Raw genomic sequence first — 21450 nt, forward strand, 5'->3', positions numbered from 1 at the left:
CGAGGGGAGGAGACATAAGTCACTCATGATAAGTGAGTACACAGATGGCACATTTCCCTGCCTGTTTTATGACAAGAGCAAGTGGTTCTTCTGCATCTCCAGCCCTGGAAGCCCATCATAAATCATGTCAGTGACACAGAAGCTCCAGCAGTCGCTGAGCTTACATATCACTGACTTGATTTATGATGAGCTTACAGGGCTGGCATAATGTCAGAAACACTCACTCATGGATGTGACTCAAAGTCCTAGCCTATTCTGAGGAAGCTGGAGACGTGACACACTTGACAACAGAAAGATGAAAACAGGATGAAAACAAAAAAAAACAAATACTCTCCTCTCAGGTCCTTTTTTTCCACTGTTATGTGCTGCATCTCCAAGACTTAACTGCCAAGTTTGGGCCCATAGTGAAGAGACCAGGAAATGACAAGGGTAATAAGAGAGCCAGCTGGCAATTGACGAGCAACAAGGAGGCCAAAGTGGTTAGCAGTGAGGTGAGCATTATTATTATTATTTTCATGGCCCTTTCCCAATTTACATACACATTTACAAGTAACAGAACGTATTTAGTTTGTAAACCCGTGGACTGACTGTCTGTTTACCACTTGTACAATTTTGCATATTGGGATCATTTGCCTACATACATACATACATTAAATATAATACTTTGTAAATATTATTCCCAGCAATATGCGCTCCTGAAGGATGATGATGGAACTCGATATTCTGATTCAAGGATGATTTTTATTTCAAACTAAAATACAACCGGTTTCGACTTCTTGGAGTCTTCCTCAGGTATAATGTCATGCATATAAACAGATCTATCTGTACACATTTTATAGCAGATATCCCTGCATGTCAATTTGGGTGGGGCCTGAAAGATCTGTTTGTCAGACACACCCAGATACTCAGATATGCAGGATTTTGCACTCTGAGGGTATGTGCACACGTCCGGATTTTTAGCGTTTTTTTTGCGGAATTTCGCTATAAAAACGCTATAAATCCGGTAAAAAAACACTAACATTATGCATCCTATCTTCTAGAATGCATTCCGCATTTTTTGTGCATATGTTAGCGTTTTTTTCCGCAAAAAAAATGCATTCTGCAAAAAGAACGGACATGCTCATTCTTTTTGCGGATTTTTTTGCGGATTCCATAGCAAAATTGTCATTCAGGAAAAAAAAAAACGCAAAAAATCCGCAAAAATTCCACGCAAAAACCGCGCAAATTCAGCGAGAAATCCGCGCCAAAAAAAAGCGAATTTCTGGCAGAATTCTCAGGATTTTGTCAGGAAAAAAACCTGACGTGTGCACATACCCTGAGGAATCTAACAGAATTCATATAAATTTTATACACAAGTTTTTTCACACAAGGAAAAAAAATGTTAAAAAATTTCACTCAAAATTTTTTTTTAAAACACATATTTTAATATAAATATAATAATACTATATATAAAATTTATTTTAAAATGTTATTAACCCCTTCAAGACCCAGCCTTTGACCTTAAAGACCTTGCCGTTTTTTGCAATTCTGACCAGTGTCCCTTTATGAGGTAATAACTCAGGAACGCTTCAACGGATCCTAGCGGTTCTGAGATTGTTTTTTCGTGACATATTGGGCTTCATGTTAGTGGTAAATTTAGGTCAATAAATTCTGCATTTATTTGTGATAAACACGGAAATTTGGCGAAAATTTTGAAAATTTCGCAATTTTCACATTTTGAATTTTTATTCTGTTAAACCAGAGAGATATGTGACACAAAATAGTTAATAAATAACATTTCCCACATGTTTACTTTACATCAGCACAATTTTGGAAACAAAATTTTTTTTTGTTAGGAAGTTATAAGGGTTAAAATTCGACCAGCGATTTGTCATTTTTACAACGAAATTTACAAAACCATTTTTTTTAGGGACCACCTCACATTTGAAGTCAGTTTGAGGGGTCTATATGGCTGAAAATACCCAAAAGTGACACCATTCTAAAAACTGCACCCCTCAAGGTACTCAAAACCACATTCAAGAAGTTTATTAACCCTTCAGGTGCTTCACAGCAGCAGAAGCAACATGGAAGGAAAAAATGAACATTTAACTTTTTAGTCACAAAAATTATCTTTTAGCAACAATTTTTTTATTTTCCCAATGGTAAAAGGAGAAACTGAACCACGAAAGTTGTTGTCCAATTTGTCCTGAGTACGCTGATACCTCATATGTGGGGGTAAACCACTGTTTGGGCGCACGGCAGGGCTTGGAAGGGAAGGAGCGCCATTTGACTTTTTGAATCAAAAATTGGCTCCACTCTTTAGCGGACACCATGTCACGTTTGGAGAGCCCCCGTGTGCCTAAAAATTGGAGCTCCCCCACAAGTGACCCCATTTTGGAAACTAGACGCCCCAAGGAACTTATCTAGATGCATAGTGAGCACTTTGAACCCCCAGGTGCTTCACAAATTGATCCGTAAAAATGAAAAAGTACTTTTTTTTCACAAAAAAATTCTTTTAGCCTCAATTTTTTCATTTTCACATGGGCAACAGGATAAAATGGATCCTAAAATGTGTTGGGCAATTTCTCCTGAGTACACCAATACCTCACATGTGGAGGTAAACCACTGTTTGGGCACATGGTAAGGCTCGGAAGGGAAGGAGCGCCATTTGACTTTTTGAATGAAAAATTATTTCCATCGTTAGCGGACACCATGTCGCGTTTGGATAGCTCCTGTGTGCCTAAACATTGGCGCTCCCCCACAAGTGACCCCATTTTGGAAACTAGACCCCCCAAGGAACTAATTTAGATGCCTAGTGAGCACTTTAAACCCTCAGGTGCTTCACAAATTGATCTGTAAAAATGAAAAAGTAATTTTTTTTCACAAAAAAATTCTTTTCGCCTCAATTTTTTCATTTTCACATGGGCAGTAGGATAAAATGGATCATAAAATTTGTTGGGCAATTTCTTCCGAGTACGCCGATACCTCATATGTGGGGGTAAACCACTGTTTGGGCACTCGGCAGGGCTCGGAAGAGAAGGCGCGCCATTTGACTTTTTGAATGGAAAATTAGCTCCAATTGTTAGCGGACACCATGTCGCGTTTGGAGAGCCCCTGTGTGCCTAAACATTGGAGCTCCCGCACAAGTGACCCCATTTTGGAAACTAGACCCCCCAAGGAACTTATCTAGATGCATATTGAGCACTTTAAACCCCCAGGTGCTTCACAGAAGTTTATAACGCAGAGCCATGAAAATAAAAAATAATTTTTCTTTCCTCAAAAATGATTTTTTAGCCTGGAATTTCCTATTTTGCCAAGGATAATAGGAGAAATTGGACCCCAAATATTGTTGTCCAGTTTGTCCTGAGTACGCTGATACCCCATATGTGGGGGTAAACCACTGTTTGGGCGCACGGCAGGGCTCGGAAGGGATGGCACGCCATTTGGCTTTTTAAATGGAAAATTAGCTCCAATCATTAGCGGACACCATGTCACGTTTGGAGAGCCCCTGTGTGCCTAAACATTGGAGATCCCCCAGAAATGACACCATTTTAGAAACTAGACCCCCAAAGGAACTAATCTAGATGTGTGGTGAGGACTTTGAACCCCCAAGTGCTTCACAGAAGTTTATAACGCAGAGCCATGAAAATAAAAAAAAAAATTATTTTCTCAAAAATGATCTTTTAGCCTGCAATTTTTTATTTTCCCAAGGGTAACAGGAGAAATTTGACCCCAAAAGTTGTTGTCCAGTTTCTCCTGAGTACGCTGATACCCCATATGTGGGGAGGAACTACTGTTTGGGCACACGTTGGGGCTCGAAAGGGAAGTAGTGACGTTTTGGAATGCAGACTTTGATGGAATGTTCTGCTGGCATCATGTTCCATTTGCAGAGCCCCTGATGTGACTAAACAGTAGAAACCCCCCACAAGTGACCCCATTTTGGAAACTAGACCCCCAAAGGAACTTATCTAGATGTGTGGTGAGCACTTTGAACCCCCAAGTGCTTCATAGAAGTTTATAATGCAGAGCCGTGAAAATAATAAATACGTTTTCTTTCCTCAAAAATAATTATTTAGCCCAGAATTTTTTAATTTTCCCAAGGGTAACAGGAGAAATTTGACCCCAATATTTGTTGTCCAGTTTCTCCTGAGTACGGTGATACCCCATATGTGGGGGTAAACTACTGTTTGGGCACATGCCGGGGCTTGGAATTGAAGTAGTGACGTTTTGAAATGCAGACTTTGATGGAATGCTCTGCGGGCGTCACGTTGCGTTTGCAGAGCCCCTGATGTGCCTAAACAGTAGAAACCCCCCACAAGTGACCCCATTTTGGAAACTAGACCCTGAAAGGAACTTATCTAGATGTGTGGTGAGCACTTTGAACCCCCAAGTGCTTCATAGAAGTTTATAATGCAGAGCCGTGAAAATAATAAATACGTTTTCTTTCCTCAAAAATAATTATTTAGCCCAGAATTTTTTATTTTCCCAAGGGTTACAGGAGAAATTGGACCCCAAAAGTTGTTGTCCAGTTTCTCCTGAGTACGCTGATACCCCATATGTGGGGGTAAACCACTGTTTGGGCACACGTCGGGGCTCAGAAGGGAAGTAGTGACTTTTGAAATGCAGACTTTGATGGAATGGTCTGCGGGTGTCACGTTGCGTTTGCAGAGCCCCTGGTGTGCCTAAACAGTAGAAACCCCCCAAGAGTGACCCCATTTTAGAAACTAGACCCCCCAAGGAACTTATCTAGATATGTGGTGAGCACTTTGAACCCCCAAGTGCTTCACAGACGTTTACAACGCAGAGCCGTGAAAATAAAAAATCATTTTTCTTTCCTCAAAAATTATGCTTTAGCAAGCATTTTTTTAGATTCACAAGGGTAACAGGAGAAATTGGACCCCAGTAATTGTTGCGCAGTTTGTCCTGAGTATGCTGGTACCCCATATGTGGGGGTAAACCACTGTTTGGGCACACGTCAGGGCTCGGAAGTGAGGGAGCACCATTTGACTTTTTGAATACGAGATTGGCTGGAATCAATGGTGGCGCCATGTTGCGTTTGGAGACCCCTGATGTGCCTAAACAGTGGTAACCCCTCAATTCTACCTCCAACACTAACCCCAACACACCCCTAACTCTAATCCCAACTGTAGCCATAACCCTAATCACACCCCTAACCACAACCCTAATTCCAACCCTAACCCTAAGGCTATGTGCCCACGTTGCGGATTCGTGTGAGATATTTCCGCACCATTTTTGAAAAATCTGCGGGTAAAAGGCACTGTGTTTTACCTGCGGATTTTCCGCGGATTTCCAGTGTTTTTTGTGCGGATTTCACCTGTGGATTCCTATTGAGGAACAGGTGTAAAACGCTGCGGAATCCGCACAAAGAATTGACATGCTGCGGAAAATACAACGCAGCGTTCCCGCGCGGTATTTTCCGCACCATGGGCACAGCGGATTTGGTTTTTCATATGTTTACATGGTACTGTAAACCTGATGGAACACTGCTGCGAATCCGCAGCCAAATCCGCACCGTGTGCACATAGCCTAATTCTAAAGGTATGTGCACACGCTGCGGAAAACGCTGCGGATCCGCAGCAGTTTCCCATGAGTGTACAGTTCAATGTAAACCTATGGGAAACAAAAATCGCTGTACACATGCTGCGGAAAAACTGCACGGAAACGCAGCGGTTTACATTCCGCAGCATGTCACTTCTTTGTGCGGATTCCGCAGCGGTTTTACAACTGCTCCAATAGAAAATCGCAATTGTAAAACCGCAGTGAAATGCGCATAAAAACGCGGTAAATCCGCCATAAATCCGCAGCGGTTTAGCACTGCGGATTTATCAAATCCGCAGCGGAAAAATCCGCAGAGGACCAGAATACGTGTGCACATTCCTAACCCTAACCCTACCCCTACCCCTAACCCTACCCCTAGCCCTACCCCTAGCCCTACCCCTAACCCTACCCCTAACCCTACCCCTAACCCTACCCCTAACCCTAACCCTACCCCTAACCCTATTCTAACATTAGTGGAAAAAAAAAAATTTCTTTATTTTTTTATTGTCCCTACCTATGGGGGTGACAAAGGGGGGGGGTCATTTATTATTTTTTTTATTTTGATCACTGAGATAGATTATATCTCAGTGATCAAAATGCACTTTGGAACGAATCTGCCGGCCGGCAGATTCGGCGGGCGCACTGCGCATGCGCCCGCCATTTTGGAAGATGGCGGCGCCCGGGAGAAGACGGACGGGACCACGGCTGGATCGGTAAGTATGATAGGGTGGGGGGGACCACGGGGGGGGGGATCGGAGCACGGGGGGGGGAATCGGAGCGCGGGAGGGGTGGAACGGAGCGCGGGGGGCGTGGAACGGAGCACGGGGGGGCTGGAATGGAGCACGGGGGGGTGGAACGGAGCACCGGGGGGGTGGATCGGAGTGCAGGGGGGGTGATTGGAGCACGGGGGGGTGATTGGAGCACGGGGGGAGCGGACACGAGCACGGGGGGGAGCGGAGCACAGGACGGAGGGGAGCCGGAGCAGTGTACCGGCCAGATCGGGGGGGTGGGGGGTTGATCGGAGGGGTGGGGTGGGGGCACACTAGTATTTCCAGCCATGGCCGATGATATTTCAGCATCGGCCATGGCTGGATTGTAATATTTCACCCGTTATAATGGGTGAAATATTACAAATCGCTCTGATTGGCAGTTTCACTTTCAACAGCCAATCAGAGCGATCGTAGCCACGAGGGGGTGAAGCCACCCCCCCTGGGCTAAACTACCACTCCCCCTGTCCCTGCAGATCGGGTGAAATGGGAGTTAACCCTTTCACCCGATCTGCAGGGACGCGATCTTTCCATGACGCCGCATAGGCGTCATGGGTCGGAATGGCACCGACTTTCATGACGCCTACGTGGCGTCATGGGTCGGGAAGGGGTTAAACATACTAAAGTGTGATTTCATTCTAAAATGTAAAATCCTACGAACATATACATTATAGCAAAAAAACACTTCCTTTTTTCATATTGTGACTATTTCCAAATGCCAAATAGAATTTTTCGATATTTCATTCATGTCAAAATTAAAACAAAACACAAACAACAACAACAACAAAAACTAATACTCCATTTTGTACTTGTCAATTCATTTGTTTTGTACATCATATACCCTTAATAACATTATTTAATCCATCTGGGTATAATGTCCCCAGACGGAAGATGCAATATGACGGTATGTGCTCACGTTGCGGATTTTGCTGCGGATCCGCAGCGTTTCCGCAGCTGCGTTTCCGTAGCAGTTTCCCATGCGTTTACAGTACAATGTAAACCTATGGGAAACCAAAAACGCTGTGCCCATGCTGTGGAAAAAAACGTGTGGAAACGCAGCGTTTTATTTTCCGCAGCATGTCAATTCTTTGTGCGGATTCCACAGCGTTTTTACACCTGCTCCAATAGAAAACTGCAGATGTAAAACCGCAGTGGAATCCGCAATAAAAAACGCGATAAATCCGCAGTAAAACCCGCAGTGGTTTTGCACTACGGATTTATAAAATCCGCTGCGGAAAAATCCGCAGAGGAGCTTTCTACGTGTGCACATACCCTGATTCTTCTTTCCGGTTTAAGTTTTGTACTTTATTAGTACAATTCTCAGGTATTTGCTCCAACGGGGTTACGGAAATATTGAATGTTTTATTATGCTTCAAACAAAATGCCGGGATAAGCTCTGTTTTAAAAAGCCATTTTTAGTATTGTGTCTGTGGCCATTCATACGGGATCATAAGGACTGAATAGTCCGACCCACGTATTGCAGGCCACAGGCACAGGTAATGACATGTATCACAAAATCACTATCACAAGTTTTTGTGTGATCGCTAAATATCATGGTATTCTCTGAACAAAATGTGAACTTAAAAAAATAAATATAGCATGGAGATAATATCAGTTCAGAAACATGCAAAACACTGTATAAAAGATAAAACACACTAGTAGCTGTTTGATATATGAAAATGGCAGGTTATAATCAGTGTAATGTCCTTTCATAGATGTCAACCTGGCAGAATGGCTTACATGGTGACACAGTAATGGTACTGCAGCCATTCTTCAGTAGTGACCAAAAATGTAAAAAGTACCAAAATTATACCACGATATAGGACACCATTTACGTTATGTTTTGTCAGTAATAGTGAAGAAAAGGATTTTTTGATGAATCCTGTTTTGAAGATAGAGCCAGAAAAAAATTACAAAACTCATATTTTACACATTAGTTATCCGAACAGTTAAGATTCTTAGTTCTGCAAAACATAAAAAAATCTTATAGCTAAAAGACACTAATGTGTACATACTATGGTCTGATGCTCATGTAGTAACATCATAAATTGCCCAAATAAACATCTCACATTATACAACAATAGCGTGGCATCTCCTAAAAAGTTCCCCCAAGAAAAACTTTTATGCAGTGCCTAAATTATACCAGCTGAAGTGCTGAAATAACAGTGCCACAATGGAAAGGTGAGAAAAAGTAATTTTATAATTGTTCCTTAAAAGGAACCTGTCTCCCCCCCCCAGGCGTTTTTAACTAAAAGAGCCACTTGTGCAGCACTAATGCTGCATTCTTTCAAGGTGGCTCTTTTATTTGGGGTCCCTTCCACCGCTGAAATAATAGTTTTTATAATTTGCCCGCCATACCTGTAGTCTGCCCGGGGGGCATGTCTTTTCCCCCCTGGACAGAAACGGCTCCCAGCCATCAGTCATTTGCTCCTTGCGCCGGGCGCCGCCTCCTCGACGTTCAGTTACGTCCCCGGCGCCTGCGCTGTAATTTTTTTTTCCGGGCATGCACAGTTTGCGCTGCCCTTCGACTCACATCACATGATGGGAACTTACAGCACAGGCGCCGGGGACGTAAATGAATGCAGAGGAGGCGGCGCCCGGTGCATGGAGGAAATCAGTGATGGCTGGGAGGCATTTGTGTCGGGGGGAAAAGACGTGCCCCCAGGACAGACTACAGGTATGACGGGCAAATTATAAAAATGAATATTTCAGCGTTGGAAGGGACCCCAAATGAAAAAGCCACCTTGACAGAATGCAGCATTAGTGCTGCACAAAGTGGCTCTTTTAGTTAAAAACGCCAGGGGGGGGGGGGGGATGACAGGTTCCCTTTAATTAACAAAAAACGTAATCATTGTGATCCTGTAGGAATGATAGCGTCTGATTCATTTTTGTTTGTGCCTATTTTATGTCGTTTGCTGTGTTTTTCACTTGTTTTTCTTGTGTGTCTTATTCTTTTAGTTTAAATGCTTATGTCCCAAAAAAAAAGAAAAGTTTTCAAGGAGTGATACCTTTATTGGCTAACCAGAGAAATTACATTTCCAAACTTTTGGAGCTCAAAAGGCCCCTTCATCAGGCTATATTCACTTGAAATACAGCCTGATGAAGGGGACCTTTGAGCTCTGAAAGCTTGAAAATGTAATTTCTCTGGTTAGCCAATAAAGGTATCACTCGTTGAATACTTTTCTCCATATTTTGGGACATAAGTATTTACATAGATTTTTCTGGCTAACACGGTACAACAATATTATTTTGTATTGTACATTGTTTTAGTTTGGGATTTTTTTCATATTTATCATTGTTATTGAGGTTCTGGTTTTACAGATGATTTCCGCTGCTTCGTAAATTGCTATTTTTTAAAAAAGTGGCAAAATTAAGCACAAATGGACTACAGTCTCTCCCCAGAGTAATTTTATGTACATCTGAACAAATTCTGCATCATTTTAGTGGAACATGCACCTTTTGCCCTAAAAAGTCACGAAAAAGTTTAAAGTACAAAATAAAGAGCTTTATTTTTGCGCAAAACTCATGAACCATGTGAGCCATTTTGAAAAATGTGATACAAAGAAAGTCTGTGAATACCACAAGACAAAAAAGTGACTTAAAAAAATATAAATGATGAATTAGGCCAATAGTTTTTAGGCAGGAGAAAACAATCTCCTGACATTGCATCCTATGAATCCAGTACACTAATGCCTCTTTTCTGGTTATCTGGAGCCCTAGCAGCCCTTATGGCATGTTTAGATATTGTATGCTATGTAGTACTAAGTTCTATTGTAGCTATTTCACTTTTTGCTTATACAGTATATAGTAACATTATTTTTTAATTAGTTTAGGTGTAGGTTAAAATGTGATGAATTATATCAAACTATGAATAAAATTCATATTTATAAACTATATACCTAGCTTCTTGCTAGGTATACAGAATATCATACAATGTCCATAGTGTAACAAGGTCAACATTTTGTAGATCAGTCACACTTACCGCCCCCCTCTCGAAATCATTGTAGAAAGGTTTGTCCAGCAAAGTCTTTTCACTGCAGCCTTTTGATCCAACCAGGGTAAGATAGATATAGTCATCTGTGCCAGCAAACCACTGGCTGCCTGTAGCCACTGTGACAGTATATGATGGCATCTTGATGGCTTGAAGGAGATAACTGAATGTTCGGTGCAGCTCAGGAGAAGCTGTCAGCTTTGATCTAGAGACAGTTATACTTTGCACATACTCTACTTGATGCTGTGCTTTCCTCTTTTAACTTCCTCTTTTGCTTCAGTGGCTGTGTTGTATTTACATAGGTATTCGGGATTGTATAATCCTGTTGTCATCAGGGATTGTATCATCCTGTTAAACCCCCCATATTGCATAGATAGTAATGCTGAATCAGGGTTCAGACGATTGCTTGGCCAACAGTTATCTCTCCCGAGTCCCTTATACCAGGGGTGTCAAACTGCATTCCTCGAGGGCTGCAAACAGGTCATGTTTTCAGGATTTCCTTGTACTGCACAGGTGATAATTTAATCACCTACACAAATAATGAGTTGGTGATTAAATTATCACCTGTGCAGAGGGGCCGAGAAGGCAAAGACAATTCCACTAAAATTCTTCACGCTATTTCATATGCAAAGAAAACAAAGACTCCACTGACAATTCTGTCGACTGATGCTGAAAAAGCATTTGACAGAATAAGTTGGAGATACATGATCTGCACGCTAAAAAAATTTGCCTTCCCAGTAGCCTTTATAGATGCTATTATGTCCCTCTACGTAGACCCATCTGCTAAAGTTGGGGTAAATGGTATTTTTTCTGAACCCTTTAATATAACTAACGGAACCAGGCAGGGCTGTCCTCTCTCACCCTCCTTGTTTATTTTGGTCATGGAAACTTTGATGGAAAGGATTAGACAGGATAAGGAAATCAAGGGCCTAGAGATGGGCAAATTGGAGGTCAAAGTAGCTGCTTTTGCAGACGACCTTCTAATTTTGACCTCCAACCCTAAAACATCCTTTCCGAAATTATTGTCCTTGTTTGCCGACTTTGGTGAGATCTCTAATTTCAAAATTAACGCAAATAAGTCCGAAGCTCTAAATATCTCAGCAAGGTCCTCAGACATTCTTGAATTAAAAGAAAGCACCCCCTTTAATTGGTCTTCAGAAAAATTGAAATATCTTGGAATTTATTTAACAGCTAACCCCTCTTCCCTCTACAAATGCAATTACACTCCCCTTCTGACACGGCTTCAAGCAGATCTAAAAACTTATGACCTACCCTATTTATCTTGGATGGGAAGAATAAATGTCATTAAATCCTACATATTTCCCAAAATTTTCTATACCATGAACATGGTTCCCATACCCCTTCCCAATTTATTTTTCCACTCAACCAACCAAATGATCTCACAATTTATTTGGAAATATAAAAAAGCCAGACTACCTTTTAAAATTCTCTCCCTTCCTAAAGGCAAGGGAGGTCTCGGCCTCCCAGATGTCAAAACTTACTATAAACCTATACACCTAGCTAGATGGTTAAACTTACTAAAACCTAATCCGGAAAACTTTAATACAAAATTAGAACTTGCCCTGTTGGGCGAGGAAGTTGATCTTTACCTCTGGTCATCCTTCAATCGCCCACGTAAAAAACTTGATGAGATCTTACATAATACCTTATCTATCAGGAGGGCGTTAAACTAGAAGAAGAGGGGATGGGAAGAAAAACATTAGACTCGAACAAAGACGACCCAGGAAAACATACTCAGAAGGGAGGTAAGAACATTTCTAAAACAATCCACAGTGAGGAGATTGGAACAAAACAAAATCCTCTAAACTGCATGCTCGCAAACGCCAGAAGCCTGACAAACAAGATGGAAGAACTAGAAGCAGAAATATCTACAGGTAACTTTGACATAGTGGGAATAACCGAGACATGGTTAGATGAAAGCTATGACTGGGCAGTTAACTTACAGGGTTACAGTCTGTTTAGAAAGGATCGTAAAAATCGGAGAGGAGGAGGGGTTTGTCTCTATGTAAAGTCTTGTCTAAAGTCCACTTTAAGGGAGGATATTAGCGAAGGGAATGAGGATGTCGAGTCCATATGGGTTGAAATTCATGGAGGGAAAAATGGTAACAAAATTCTCATTGGGGTCTGTTACAAACCCCCAAATATAACAGAAAGCATGGAAAGTCTACTTCTAAAGCAGATAGATGAAGCTGCAACCCATAATGAGGTCCTGGTTATGGGGGACTTTAACTACCCGGATATTAACTGGGAAACAGAAACCTGTGAAACCCATAAAGGCAACAGGTTTCTGCTAATAACCAAGAAAAATTATCTTTCACAATTGGTGCAGAATCCAACCAGAGGAGCAGCACTTTTAGACCTAATACTATCTAATAGACCTGACAGAATAACAAATCTGCAGGTGGTCGGGCATTTAGGAAATAGCGACCACAATATTGTGCAGTTTCACCTGTCTTTCACTAGGGGGACTTGTCAGGGAGTCACAAAAACATTGAACTTTAGGAAGGCAAAGTTTGAGCAGCTTAGAGATGCCCTTAATCTGGTAGACTGGGACAATATCCTCAGAAATGAGAATACAGATAATAAATGGGAAATGTTTAAGAACATCCTAAATAGGCAGTGTAAGCGGTTTATACCTTGTGGGAATAAAAGGACTAGAAATAGGAAAAACCCAATGTGGCTAAACAAAGAAGTAAGACAGGCAATTAACAGTAAAAAGAAAGCATTTGCACTACTAAAGCAGGATGGCACCATTGAAGCTCTAAAAAACTATAGGGAGAAAAATACTTTATCTAAAAAACTAATTAAAGCTGCCAAAAAGGAAACAGAGAAGCACATTGCTAAGGAGAGTAAAACTAATCCCAAACTGTTCTTCAACTATATCAATAGTAAAAGAATAAAAACTGAAAATGTAGGCCCCTTAAAAAATAGTGAGGAAAGAATGGTTGTAGATGACGAGGAAAAAGCTAACATATTAAACACCTTCTTCTCCACGGTATTCACGGTGGAAAATGAAATGCTAGGTGAAATCCCAAGAAACAATGAAAACCCTATATTAAGGGTCACCAATCTAACCCAAGAAGAGGTGCGAAACCGGCTAAATAAGATTAAAATAGATAAATCTCCGGGTCCGGATGGCATACACCCACGAGTACTAAGGGAACTAAGTAATGTAATAGATAAACCATTATTTCTTATTTTTAGGGACTCTATAGCGACAGGGTCTGTTCCGCAGGACTGGCGCATAGCAAATGTGGTGCCAATATTCAAAAAGGGCTCTAAAAGTGAACCTGGAAATTATAGGCCAGTAAGTCTAACCTCTATTGTTGGTAAAATATTTGAAGGGTTTCTGAGGGATGTTATTCTGGATTATCTCAATGAGAATAACTGTTTAACTCCATATCAGCATGGGTTTATGAGAAATCGCTCCTGTCAAACCAATCTAATCAATTTTTATGAAGAGGTAAGCTATAGGCTGGACCACGGTGAGTCATTGGACGTGGTATATCTCGATTTTTCCAAAGCGTTTGATACCGTGCCGCACAAGAGGTTGGTACACAAAATGAGAATGCTTGGTCTGGGGGAAAATGTGTGTAAATGGGTTAGTAACTGGCTTAGTGATAGAAAGCAGAGGGTGGTTATAAATGGTATAGTCTCTAACTGGGTCGCTGTGACCAGTGGGGTACCGCAGGGGTCAGTATTGGGACCTGTTCTCTTCAACATATTCATTAATGATCTGGTAGAAGGTTTACACAGTAAAATATCGATATTTGCAGATGATACAAAACTATGTAAAGCAGTTAATACAAGAGAAGATAGTATTCTGCTACAGATGGATCTGGATAAGTTGGAAACTTGGGCTGAAAGGTGGCAGATGAGGTTTAACAATGATAAATGTAAGGTTATACACATGGGAAGAAGGAATCAATATCACCATTACACACTGAACGGGAAACCACTGGGTAAATCTGACAGGGAGAAGGACTTGGGGATCCTAGTTAATGATAAACTTACCTGGAGCAGCCAGTGCCAGGCAGCAGCTGCCAAGGCAAACAGGATCATGGGGTGCATTAAAAGAGGTCTGGATACACATGATGAGAGCATTATACTGCCTCTGTACAAATCCCTAGTTAGACCGCACATGGAGTACTGTGTCCAGTTTTGGGCACCGGTGCTCAGGAAGGATATAATGGAACTAGAGAGAGTACAAAGGAGGGCAACAAAATTAATAAAGGGGATGGGAGAACTACAATACCCAGATAGATTAGCGAAATTAGGATTATTTAGTCTAGAAAAAAGACGACTGAGGGGCGATCTAATAACCATGTATAAGTATATAAGGGGACAATACAAATATCTCGCTGAGGATCTGTTTATACCAAGGAAGGTGACGGGCACAAGGGGGCATTCTTTGCGTCTGGAGGAGAGAAGGTTTTTCCACCAACATAGAAGAGGATTCTTTACTGTTAGGGCAGTGAGAATCTGGAATTGCTTGCCTGAGGAGGTGGTGATGGCGAACTCAGTCGAGGGGTTCAAGAGAGGCCTGGATGTCTTCCTGGAGCAGAACAATATTGTATCATACAATTATTAGGTTCTGTAAAAGGACGTAGATCTGGGGATTTATTATGACGGAATATAGGCTGAACTGGATGGACAAATGTCTTTTTTCGGCCTTACTAACTATGTTACTATGTTACTATGTTACTATGTATAAGACGCTCCCTTATACCAAATCAGCTCCCATTCTGTTACTTTCTTGATAGTATTCCGATTGGGATCATTCCATGGTTGGTAGACCCCACATATGAAGACATCTATGGACTCTGGGCATCACTCCCAGACATCCCAATTTCTCATTTCTTGTCAAATCAAATACCCTGCAAAGATAACTGGCCGATTAATGCTACTAAACAACCCACTAATTTCCTCCAAAAATACCACATACATCGAATACTGACAAAATTCAGAATTAAGGTTAGTCACTCTCCAGACTGGCTCTGGCTTGATTTGCTGGTGAGGCTAAAATCCCCAATCACCAAAATAGTCTCTAAACTTTATGCGAATCTCCTCAATAACTCAACTCAATTCAAACCTTTATATCTCTCTTCTTGGGAAAAGGAGTTAGGAGTGACATTGTCTCCCCGGGAGACCCAACAGATACTCGTCAATTCTCATGAGTTCTCCAGATGCATCCTATTACAAGAAAACTCATTTAAAATCCTTTCTAGGTGGTATAGAACCCGAGAAAGATTGTTTCATTGGGGATTAACGGATTCCCCGATGTGTTGGAGATGCTCTCGACACGTAGGTTCCTTAGCTCATATCTTTTGGTTTTGTCCGGACTTAAAACAATTCTGGACGGACATAAACAAATCTCTACACAGCATGGGGTTAATGGATTGTGACCTAACACCCCAAGATGTCTTAGGGTACCGTCACACTATACAATTTACCTACGATCACGACCAGCGATATGACCTGGCCGTGATCGTAGGTAAATCGTAGTGTGGTCGCTGGGGAGCTGTCACACAGACAGCTCTCCAGCGACCAACGATGCCGAGGTCCCTGGGTAACCAGGATAAACATCGGGTAACTAAGCGCAGGACCGCGCTTAGTTACCCGATGTTTACCCTGGTTACAAGTGTAAAACTAAAAAAAAACAAACAGCACATACTTACATCTGGTGTCCGTCACGTCCCTTGCAGTCTCTGCTTCCCGCACTGTGACTGCCGGCCGTAAAGTGAAAGTGAAAGCACAGCCGCTGTGCTCTGCTTTCACTTTACGGCCGTCAGTCACAGTGCTGGAAGCAGACGGCAAGGGACCTGACGGACACCAGAATGTAAGTATGTGCTGTTTGTTTTTTTTTAGTTTAACGCTTGTAACCAGGGTAAACATCGGGTAACTAAGCGCGGTCCTGCGCTTAGTTACCCGATGTTTACCCTGGTTACAAGCGAACGCATCGCTGGATCGCATCGCTAGATCGGTGTCACACACACCGATCTAGCGATGACAGCGGGAGATCCAGCGATGAAAGAAAGTTCTAAACGATCTGCTACGACGTACGATTCTCAGCAGGATCCCTGATCGCTGCTGCGTGTCAGACACAGCGATATCGTAACGATATCGCTGGAACGTCACGAATCGTACCGTCGTAGCGATCGAAATGTTATAGTGTGACGGTACCCTTACTCTCCCTTCCATCTCTCTCCTTTACACCAAAGAAGCACGATTTACTACCTATTCTACTAGCAGCTGCAAAACATTTGATATCAATACACTGGAAGAAAACAACCCCTCCATCGTTTAATGAGTGGAGCCTGAAAGTTTAAGACTTATACCGCTTAGAGGAACTGTCCAGTTGGGAAATGCGATCCCATGAGAAATTTTGTGAAACTTGGCGCCCTTGGATTTCTTTTTCATCTCCCACTTCTAGGTCTTGTTGAATAGGATGCGATGACCGACCCGCCTCCGCGTCTGCACCAACTTTTTAGCACACTTCAACCACTTTTTCTGCCATCCACTCCTCCTCTTTCTCTTTCTCATTTAATAATAACTTCATTTAAGATATTAGTCACCTTTGTTACACCCCCTAGCCTTACTATTTTCTTGTACAGCTAAATGTGATATCTAAGGCAGATTTTCATGGATCTGAAATTTGTTCTGTGTTTTACATACTCAACTGTTATTTTCTAACGAGTGTATATCGATTATTAAATCTTTCTTGATTATCTTACGACTTATTGTAATGCAACAAAACATATGTACTTATGACACGAGAGTCTGTTTACTTCAATTTGTTCTTTCTTATGTTTATTGAAATTATAAATAAAGAATTAAAAAAAAAAAAATAAATAAATTATCACCTGTGCAGTACAAGGAAATCCTGAAAACATGACCTGTTTGCAGCCCTCGAGGAATGCAGTTTGACACCCCTGCCTTATACAGTTTAAAGGAGCCCTCTTGTGTTCTCTATGAGAGAGATGCTGCCAGACTGCCCTGGTGGCGGCTTATCTCCTGAAGGACAGAAGGATGGACCATTGGAAATTCCACAGGCCAGATCATTCTCTCCCTCGTCTTCATTTCACGGGTGGAGTCAAGAGGCCACCATACACCTCAGAATAATGGCTGATCCCGACAGTCTGACATAAGCCTACCGTATCTGGGGATTACAGAACGCTAATGTCTTTGTTCACTTAATATTTGTCCACATTCCCTCATATTTACCAGTGCTACATAGTGAACAAAGTCTGGGCAGTACTTCTCACCATCATGCTGTGTGTTTTATATTGTGAGATAGACAAATTCATCATTGTTTTTTAATCACAGTTTAATGCTTAATCAAGGGGTACAAAGACATTGGAGTTCATTTATCCAGACTATCTGAAAGTCACATTGCAGCCTTCATTTTAACAGAGATGTTTAAAAAAAATAAATAAGCTGAACTCCAATAGACCCTTGAGCAATTAAGACAATTTTTCTACATAAAATTTTAATAGGAAGGACATTGGTGGAATTCAGGGCCAATAACATTTAATGCTTTGTAACTTTACTCCCTGCCAAGTGATTGTATGATATTGAGCAAGATGGTAGAACAAGATTTTCTTCTACTTTCAAGTTCCTCCACATCACCTGAAAAAGGATAAAACAGGTCAGACCATAGCCCGCACCCTAGAACATGATTTATCCATTTTGGCACTTTGTGCAGTCCTTGTAGCCCATGTGTTTCTGATTCTGCCTGGTTGTGTAGTTTCCAGTAGACGTGCATAGGCTTGTGCAGATTGGTCAATGGCACTCCTGTCTCTTTCCCTTTAGGAGGCTGCTTCCAAGTAAAATGAGGTTTGTACGTGTTCCTGACATGGGTTTCAGGCCTGACAGACTGACCACAATACAGGCCCTCGCTTGCATAACGCTAATGCTTTTGGTGTCTGGTAGAATCCAATTTCCTGATATTGATCAATTGATCATACAGCTCCCCCAACTCCTGTATTATATTCATCTTACAGCAGCTTCACCTGCTATGACATTTGTTCCATTGGGATCCGGTCGCAAAAATAAACTGTGGAGCTTACAAAATGAAGGTTTCACAGCACCTGCTGAACCTCTGAAAATGTGAAGCGAAGGACAAATAATGACATGGCGGTGGATGTGGTGGTGGCAGGCGAAGCCCAAAATTCAAATGGGCATGTTTTGAAGCTGGCCGTGTAAAGTGCTTGTGACTATGTACTCCACTATCTAGCTAACAATTTGGAATGAGGGAGGGACCTCCCAAATATAGGAGTGAGAGCTCTCCCAAGTGTCTGATACAGGGCCACCTGAGGGCCCTTCCCAAACTCAGGTTTCACAGCACCTGCTGGCCCTCTGTGCAATCACCCCCTCCATGAATTGGTAAGCTGTGAGTGGTTATCTTTTTAGTATTTTGCACCTGTGTTGCCGCCATCTTTACTACATGGGTTTGCTATATCCTGATAGTGCATTTGTTCTGAGACCTAGGCAGGTAGGCACTGCTGCCCCTTTTCTGCTGTATTCTTCAATTTTTGGAGTATTTCTAGTCCTCTTTTTGTGGCATTGGTATTAAGTGTGAGGACCCTTCGCATGGGTTGCGAGCTTGCATATCTTGTCCAAAATATCGACCAATACCTCCCATATTTATTTATATGTATTTTTGCACCAGATTTTTCAGGGTGCAGCCAGGCCCAGCACGTTATGTGATGCATACTGGGGTGTCCAGATTGGATGCATTTAGGTAGTGAAGGGCAGCCTGCCTGATCGAATAGTATGGGCGTGACTAATAGGCTGTAAACCAGACACTATGCATTACCTGCTTGTGAACAGCACACTATACAAGCCTCTTTTGGGCAATCATATACTGAGCAATCACCCCCTCCATGAATTGGTAGGATGTGAGCGGTTGATTTATTAGTATTTTGCCGCCATTTTTTCTACATGGGTTTGCTGCATACTGATAGTGCATTTGTCCAGAGACATGAGCATGTAGGAACTGCTGCCCCTTTTCTGCTGTATTAACCTTCTGAAAATGTCAAGCGAGGGCCACTTAATGACATGGCGGTGGACATGGTGGTAGTGGTGGGCGAAGCCCAAAATTCAAATGGGCATGTTTTAGCTGGCATTGTAAAGTGATGGGGAATATGTATTCCACTATCTAGATAACAATTTGGAATGAGGGAAGGACCTCCCAAATATAGAAGTGAGTGCTCTCCCAAATGTATGATACAGGGCCACCTGAAGACCCTTCCCAAACTCAGGTTTCACGGCACCTGCTGGACCTCTGAAAATGTCAAGCAAAGGCCGCATAATGACATTACATTGGTCGTTGTGGTGGCGGGCAAAGCCCAAAAATAAAATGGGCATGTGTTAGCTGGCATTGTAAAGTGATGGCGAATATGTATTCCATTATCTAGCTAGCAATTTGAAATGGGGGTGGGACCTCCCAAATGTAGTAGGAGTGAGAGCTATCACAAATGTTACAGGAAAAAATAAAGCCAAAATGCTCCGTGTGAACATATGCTGAAGGGGAGGTATAATTTTTTTTTTGTTTGTGTTATATACATGTAATTATGAAGGAAATAATGTTTATTTTTAGCATTTTTTCCTTTTAAAAAAATTAGTTTTGGGTTAGTAGTTCTTCTTATAAATCCGTAAAACCGGCGCAATAGTCTGACAACATTATTCCCAGATCCCAAATGTGAGTTACAAAGGCATGCAATCATCTTCCCCATGCTGCTCCCATTTAGTTTTAGCTCTTTCTCATCCATTTCACCTTTTTTCCTTTGTCCCCATACCTGTTTATTGAGTCCAGCAAAACACATTCGGCTTTAACACTGACTTGCATTGGATTCATTATTCGTTACGAATACACGGATATTAGAAATTATTCGAGACGATTTTCCCGAATCTGAATATTTCACTATTCGCTCATCACTACTAAGCACATACCTTTATAAATCACAATATTGAAGAACTGGGGTTGCCACTGCTGTGATTCCTCAAAGGCACAAGAACGGATGTCTTGTGCCTCCTTTGTAAATGGAATTTTTATTGACCATTTGAGCTGTCTTTCCATTCCAAGTGTAGGGGGACTGAGGAGTACAGCTCCAGAAACATTTAAACTAAATATCTAAAGACTACTATCTGGAGCGCCCACCAGGGCCGTTGGGATATTCGGTACCAGGCTGTTTTTTTAAAGGGGACGTGTCACGGCACCAATGACCCGGTTCCGTGGCCCTTGTCGTCCAATAAAATATGAAAAAGAGGAAATAAAGTTTATGGGATAAATGTTCGTGACGCCACCTGTGGTATTCGGGAAAAATGTGGGATGTTAGCTGACGCTGCTTGAAGGGACTGCTGGGGCTGATGGTGATGCAGCAGAGTTGTCACAGCTCTCCACAGGTATAACTTTAGTCCCAGGGCACTTAGGTGAAACTATGTGATGATGGATGTTGTAGTAGCTGTGGTGCAGGCTGGATGGTGCAGTAAATAAGTGAGGACACAGCGGGGTGCAGTTTCCAATGCTTTACTAAAGGTACCGTCAAAGGTACCGTCACACATAACGATATCGTTAACGATATCGTTGCCTTTTGTGACGTAGCAACGATATCATTAACGAAATCGTTCTGCGTGACAGCGACCAACGATCAGGCCCCTGCTGGGAGATCGTTGGTCGCTGGGGAAAGTTCAGGACTTTATTTTGTCGCTGGATCACCCGCTGACATCGCTGAATCGGCGTGTGTGACGCCGATTCAGCGATGTCTTCACTGGTAACCAGGGTAAACATCAGGTTACTAAGCGCAGGGCCGCGCTTAGTAACCCGATGTTTACCATGGTTACCATTGTAAAAGTAAAAAAAAAACACTACATACTTACATTCCTGTCATGTTCCTCAGCGTCAGCTTCCCTGCGTCCCCCAGTGTCAGCGCCGGCCGTAAAGCAAAGCACAGCGGTGACATCACCGCTCTGCTTTCCGGCCAGCGTGCTTACACAGTGCAGGGAAGCTGAGGCCGGGGGACGCGACAGGAATGTAAGTATGTAGTGTTTTTTTTTTTAACTTTTACAATGGTAACCAGGGTAAACATCGGGTTACTAAGCGTGGCCCTGCACTTAGTAACCCGATGTTTA

The 21450-nt window shown here is 42.2% G+C and overlaps 1 protein-coding gene across 1 annotated transcript in view; it reads right to left on the bottom strand.

The window, feature by feature from the left end:
* ALOX5 (arachidonate 5-lipoxygenase) overlaps positions 1-10566 on the bottom strand; it is a 123432-nt gene extending 112866 nt beyond the window's left edge. The window contains exon 1 of the mRNA XM_069753372.1: positions 10288-10566. Within this exon, the coding sequence (XP_069609473.1) occupies positions 10288-10437 (150 nt within the window). The 5' untranslated portion in view covers positions 10438-10566. The remainder of the gene's footprint in view (positions 1-10287) is intronic.
* Positions 10567-21450: the final 10884 nt, after the last annotated feature.

The sequence above is a fragment of the Ranitomeya imitator genome, chromosome 2 (assembly GCF_032444005.1).
Source record: "Ranitomeya imitator isolate aRanImi1 chromosome 2, aRanImi1.pri, whole genome shotgun sequence".
In the NCBI taxonomy this organism is placed as follows: domain Eukaryota; kingdom Metazoa; phylum Chordata; class Amphibia; order Anura; family Dendrobatidae; genus Ranitomeya; species Ranitomeya imitator.